General features: G+C 38.6%; 1 protein-coding gene across 5 annotated transcripts in view; it reads left to right on the top strand.

Moving 5' to 3' along the window:
* Positions 1-1131, top strand: part of LOC101849146 (gastric triacylglycerol lipase) — a 16232-nt gene extending 15101 nt beyond the window's left edge. For all 5 annotated transcript variants that reach the window (XM_013085994.2, XM_013085989.2, XM_013085991.2 and 2 more), the window contains exon 11: positions 543-1131. In XM_013085994.2, the coding sequence (XP_012941448.1) occupies positions 543-695 (153 nt within the window). In that variant the 3' untranslated portion in view covers positions 696-1131. The remainder of the gene's footprint in view (positions 1-542) is intronic.
* The last annotated feature ends 5929 nt before the right edge of the window (positions 1132-7060 follow it).

Raw genomic sequence — 7060 nt, 5'->3', positions numbered from 1 at the left:
TTCTTTTTCTTCTTCTTCTTTTTTTGCTTGCTGTGATGAATAGAGTTGAAGTATACTTAATTACCCCCCCCCTAAAAAATACCCCCTGATATATAAGGAAGAAATTAGACCCATCTGCAGCAATTTCCAACCTCCCATATGAATGTTACAGCCTGTAGTAGCTTCTGGATTGCCACATGTAGATATGTCTGGGAAGTTATTGTGCCTTCAATGTGGTGTGTAATGTTTGTGTTGGTGGTTCTGACACTGTGCCCATGTGTGGTTCGCGGGTGCTCTGGTGTGGTCCTGCTCCTTCTTTTCTATCAAACATCTGTCATCCTTATCTCTCCTCCTCCTTTTGTTTGTAAGTTTACTCTCTAGTAACACCTCAAACTGTGCCACATATATGACCTATATGTTGCAAGTGCTGCAAACCTCTTTTTAAAAACTAAACTGTGACCATGTGGGGACTGAAGATGAGAAGTGGGAAACAAAAACTTTGCCTTGAAGACGATACTGCAAGTTGTCATTTGTTTCATTTTGTTTTCTCTCTGTTCTTCCAGGATGCCTCTGCGCTGTTGAATTCTCTCCCTGATGTGATATCGTGGGTGGTCCTCGACGGTTGGAACCATCTGGACTTTGTGTGGGGCGAGAATGCCGCTCAGCTCTGCTATCACCCCATCGTACAGTGGCTGCATAAGTTCTCACTGGGCTGAGCGGCGCTTGTGTGCGGGGGATAACTCTTGTGTGGGGGAAGGGATGTTTTAGTCTGTTTGAGTTGAGGGGAAGCGCAGTATTAAGATAATGTTCATACTTTTGTAGGATCTTTTGCTTAACACTTTGCAGTCACACAGCCAGCAGTACAAAATACCCCATCTGTTCACCCAGCCAGAAGAGTGACTGGAACGGACTTTTCGAGCCTGGCGCAGAAGTCGGCCAGGTGACTGGAATGGATAATTTTCACTGGTGCATTATTGCGCCAAGTCACTGCAAAGTGTTAACCAATGCCAAAACAAGGCGACTGATTGATTGACCCCATCCCCCTTCCCCTGCCTCACCTCTTTTTTAAAAAAATAAAAAAAATAAAATGATAATAAAAATACAAAAACACATCAATAACCGAACAAACGATAAAAAATCCACTCAAAAAAAGAAAGAACACCGATTAAAGAACTAAAAGAAAGTAAATTCGGAAAGGAAACATTGTCGTTGGTTCCCTTAGGCGGAGTGAGGTGTGAAGGCATCTCATGAACTCAAACAACAAACAAACAAATAAACAAACAAACGCAGTAAGAACACACAGTTCAGGACTGTGGTAGAGAACGATCCTACTGATAGTGGAGTGTTTTTGGGAGGAAGATTTTTAATTCTTCGATGTGCTCAAACTGGAAGTTCAAACTGCTGATTTGTTACTCAAAATGTGTTATTAGTTCAATCTCAGGCTTATTTTTTGTAATAAGACGTCATAATACTACCAAAAGACCTCACTTCATAATGATAAGTGAACCTTTCATGCTTACTCATATGTTCTTTTTTAGTTTTGTATTTTTGATTGGTCTACTAGTCCCATACTTGTGTGAACAAGTTTTCTAGCTCTCATCAGATTTTGTTTGTTTCTTCGATGGGATTGATTTGATGAAACGACCTAAATGTGTGTGCTGTTGTCTTAAACTTGACGTATTTTTAAACATTTTTTATCAAGGTGCTTTGTTTATTATAGGAAAAATAACTGCTACTTACTTTTAAAAGATTTTTTATAATTTTACCAGATATTTTCGGATGTGCACTATCAGAGCATGCTAGTCTTTTCAGTTCTGTCTATGGGGGACGTTGCTCAAACTGATCACAACGTTTTACACACACACACAAAATTACTTTGTGGGATTATTAGTCTCCCATCTGTTGCACAGGTGAATGTTGTTGTTGTTGTTGTTGTTGTTGTTGTTGTTGTTGTTGTTGTTATTGCCTTGTTGAAGATTAGGAAATGTTTTATCAAGATTCTTTTGGTTGAAGATCAGAAAATATTTTGCTTTGAAGATCAGAATATATGTTTTGTCTCCATGTTGTCTATTATAATGTTGTCTGACTGCCGAGTAATTGTTACTATTTTTAACAAAATGAAGGAGACATGGAAGACATATATATATATACCCAGTCAAAATTGTCTAAGACGGCCGGCCATTGTTGAAGAGAAAAGTGGCCATCTTACAAAATGTTATAATAATTTTATATAATGTAAAAATATCGCAAGAAAGGAAATGGGAAGTGGCCACTTGTACAGGGGATTGTGTCTTACACAACTGGCTGCGAGAGCAGGTTTGACTGTATCAGAAATTTGAATCATTCAGTTTGCCACGCGGGATGGCTGACTAACCAACCCTCTGTGCCTGTTCTGGGACCAATCTGTCATTTTTTCCTCACTCCTCTGGTGTGCTATGGATGCATGGACAGTTGGAGAATCTTTGCCATCAAAAGTAACAGATTAGGATCTCTGATAAGTTTACTTATTAACTTGATATGAGCTGACTCAGCAGAAAGTATTTTTGTTCATCTCGGAGGGGGCCTTAGATAATTACACAATTTGAATGTTCTCGTCTTCTGAGAAGACCATAGTTTAGAGTAGACTAGGTACCTCTCGCAGGCTGTTTGAAAGATATATGGATCTCTAACTTTAGCCTCATTTTCTTTCAACCAAGTGTTACTATTACGATTAAAAGGCTCTTCTTCTGGGAAAAATTCTGAAACAAAGATCTAAGATATCACTGCTTGGTTGCTATTTCAGAATGCTGTAGATCTACTAAGTGTGTCTATTTGTGCATGAGAAATCTAAGAAAGGTTGGTTTTCCCTAGTGGGAACGAACCGTTTTTCTTTACACTGAGTGTGGCAACTGTCGTTCCTGCTTATATATGTCTGTACTTTGAGACATCATGTGCCCTTGCTGTATTTTACACCTTAGCTGTGCGCTACATTGCTTTCATGCAAACAAATTCCAGTCACATTCAGTGCTTGGTATCATATCATTTATGCTTGCTATATTATGTTCCAATTATTTTATCCGAATGTAATAATAATGAACACAATGATAATAGATATATAATAATTATAATGATTATAATTATAATAATAATAATAATAGTGACTGTAAAATGCATTGAAAATGCCCTAGAGCGTAGATGCGTGCTATAGGAATGCAATTATTATTATTATCTAAATAATAATAGTAATAAACAGCATTTATGCTGCATATTTTTACTTTCAAAGATTTCTCAATGCCCATCACAGTCAAAGAGATACCATATTTTAAAATTACTTGACAGGTGTATACGTAGAACATAATATTACGTGTATATAAAAATTTCTCAACACGTTTTGCTTCAACAGAGTCTGGTACTATTACTTATGAGGTCAGTGGCACCATTGTAAGACCTGGTCAGACTCTCTTCTTCGAGACCTGTAATCTGGGATAAAGTTCTTATTCCCTTAGAGAGTTTTGAAAGCACAATTATTCCCAGATTGCTTCATTTGTTCAGTGTTCGTAGAGGTTTTGCTCTGCTTTAGATTTTGAACGCTCCCGGGAAGCCAAGAATGTTTCTGAGTGTTCTTGGGTCTGTTGGGGTAATATTAGTTATAAAGTGCATAGAGCATGCTGTCGAGCATGGATATGGGCTAAAAATGCAGTCATTATAATTATCATTATTATTGTTTCGCTTTTCATTCCACTCTCGCCAACGGCCAAGAAAAGTTCCTGTCGTTGTAGCGGGCTGTTTGTTCGTGTTGTACACCCCCCCCCCCGCCCCCCCCCCCCTGTACTGTACAGGTGTGTTGACAGATTTGTCAGATGACCAGTCCAGCATCCACAGGGGATTGACCAGTGAGAGCAAAATGACCGACGGAAGCGAGAGGGAATTCTGTTTCACTTCTAGAAGAAAAGGAGTGTAGAGTTTTTTTGGGTTGTTTTTTAATTGTTTGCTTTTTCTTCATGTCAGAGAGTTGCATTTTCACTTTATCCTTTCACTTTTTCCTTTTTATTATTAATGCACCCCTTCTTCCCCCCCCCCCCCCCCCCCCCCAATCCCCCTTCCCCGCCCAGGAAAAGATACACATTCACACACACACACACACATTATGCTGCAGAGCTAAGAAGAGTTCTTTTCATGAAGTGATAAAGGCTGACAGTGAACAAGTTTTGATATTGTGAACTTGGTTAGTGAAGTGAAATCCTGTGTTATTGAACTGGTCTTTTTTTTTTCAAGTTATATTTTATATTCTTCTAATGACTTGCGTGGTCTACAAGCGGCCTCTGTGCTTTACGCCTGACCTGTGTGTGACATCTGTGCTCTGCCTATAATAACCTCTTTGTTCTGCTCATGACCTTTGTGTGACCTCTTTGTGACTTGCGTGTTTTATAAGTGACTGAGACAGCTCCCTACTGTTATATTGATGCCTTATTTTCAGACATTTGTCTTTTTCAGCATTGTCAGTGAACGGGTCTAGCAGTTGATTTTTCGTGTATATAATATATATATACTTCTATAAAGTTTTCTTTACACATGTATCAAAGTCTTATCAGACTGGTAATATTTTGAAATTAACGATATGTGCCTTGGCTGATAAAGAAGAAAGATTTATATAATATTTAACTTTGCAGAACAATCTTTTTATGCACATGATATGTTTCTCGACTTGCTGTGTAAAGTCTCACAGAAAGGAATGAGAAAAAAAACCCAATGACCTGGAGGTCCTCATACACTGATAAATTTGATTCCTGCGCCAAACAAAAGATAGAATGTTGATATATTATAAAAGTTTTATTTTGTATTTTTGGGCGGGAATTATTTTTTTAAGTGACATGTGGGTGGTTGGCGGGTGCTCTGGTCTGGTTTGCTCCTTCTTTCCTATCAAACACCTATCGTCCTTATCTCCCCTTGTTCTTTTTTATGTTTGTTACTCTCTTGTAACACCTCTAATCTTCTGGCGCTCATATGACCTTATACAGTTGCGAGCGCCGTAAAACCTCTACTAAAACTAAAAAAACTAAAAAAGTGACATTAGACAGTCAGTTTGTTTGTACACATGCATGTGCACATTTTTATACAACATGCCCTTCGGCTCTTGTTTTAATTGACTTAATTTTTTTTTTTTAATGTAGAGTTCTTTTACTTTTATTGTCTGTTTTTTAAAAAGTGTTTTTATATTGATTTTTTTTTTTTTTTTCAAGTTTTCATTTCTTTTCTACCCCTGACATCCAAGAGGGTGGTTGGCGGGTGCTCTGGTGTGGTTTGCTTCTTCTTTCCTGTAAAACATCTATCGTCCTTTTCTCCCCTCCTTCTTTTTTATGTTTGTTGCTCTCTTGTAACAGCTCTAATCTTCTGGCGCTCATATGACCTTATGCAGTTGCGAGCGCCGTAAAACCTCTACTAAAACTAAACTGACGTCCAAGACATTCACGGATGTCGAGACACTGATAGAAAGCTACTTTTGAGACGACTGACGACAAGACCGCGATGTTAAGACACTCGCATCAAGCTACTGACGACAAGACCGCGATGTTAAGACACTCGCATCAAGCTACTGACAACAAGACGGCGATGTTAAGCTATAAGACACTCACATCAAGCTACTGACGACAAGACCGCGATGTTAAGACACTCACATCAAGCCACTGACCAGAAGACTTTGATGACAAGATAATGGCGTCAAGACATGACTCAAAAAGTGAAATTTGTTTTAATTAGATACTGACACGACCCACTTTACACTTGTAAAAATTTAGAGAAAAATCGGACATTTTATTCCTCTAAGATATTTTTTCTAATTAATTCTACTAATAATACAGCTGTTACCCCAGGTAATCTACAGTTGATGGTAATCAGCAATATTTGCTCTATTACTACAATACATTATGGACTCTATTGAACAGTGCTCTCGGCAATTTTTGCTCTATTAGTATTAGTACTATTACTACAACACATTGATTCTACTGGACAGTGTATTCTGCAATATTTGCTCTATTAGTACAATTAAAACACACTGTCATAGACTTTTGTCAACTGTGTACTCAGACCTGTCTGGCCGCACTGGCCCCTGCTGAAATGTTGTGCCTTCATCTTACAATTAAAAGATTTTCTCTTGAAAAAACACAATTGTTGTTTGTTTTTTGTGTAAATCTTGTGGGTTTTGGGGGTTTTTTTCCTTTCCTGTTCATGGTGTGAATCTTGTATTCTTTTGGGTTCTTTCCTGTTTTTGGTGTGAATCTTGTGTTTTTGGGGTTCTTTTGTGTTCTTGGTGTGAATCTTGTCGGGGGGGAGGGGGGGTTCTGGTCTTTCCTGTTTTGTTCTTTCGGGTTCTTTCCTGTTCGACACAGTTGTTAAAACAATATAGTGGCTTACTGCTCTGTGATTGGAGTTTGAGCCTGTGCTTGTTACATTCCACAAAGCCACCTGTCTCTTACACTGGATAGTTTTGTTACATACCAACATTCTGTTTTGTTTTGGAAAGAGGTTTTACGGCACTTGCAACAGCGTAAGGATCATATAAGCGTGTAGGACGCTAGTTGGTTGTTTTCAGCTTTGGAAGGAATAAATTTTTTATTTTGCTTGGTTGGCAGCTGAAGCCTGCTCTTATCGATTATATAGGACCATTAAGGAATCTTTAACGAGCGCAATTTGCCCACAGGACCTCATCGATTTTTTCATCCTTATCTGAGAAGGCTAGGTGTTCGATTTTACCTACTCTAAGATCAGGGGTGTGGCTGAAAAGACAGCAGTAAGATTGAGCCAAGAAGTAGCAGCAGAAAGAGAGAGGAATCTAGAGAAGGGAGGAAGCAGAAAGTAGAGATGAAAGCAGACAAAAGAACATGACTAGAGAGAGAGAGAGTAGGAAAGGAGATGAAAGAAAACTTTAGAGAAAATCTTTCGTCACTTTCGGAATTCAAACCCGAGACCTATTGAATGAAAGGGGAACACCGTACCTCTAGACCAGGAGAGTCCCCCATCACTCTGTGACAGCAGCAAAAGTCTACTCTACAGTCCTTCTGTGACAAGATCACGAACAACAGAAACAAAACAACTCTATACAGTA

Source organism: Aplysia californica, unplaced genomic scaffold, assembly GCF_000002075.1.
Source record: "Aplysia californica isolate F4 #8 unplaced genomic scaffold, AplCal3.0 scaffold00424, whole genome shotgun sequence".
In the NCBI taxonomy this organism is placed as follows: Eukaryota; Metazoa; Mollusca; class Gastropoda; order Aplysiida; family Aplysiidae; genus Aplysia; species Aplysia californica.
This window is presented reverse-complemented; position numbering and strand designations above follow the sequence as displayed.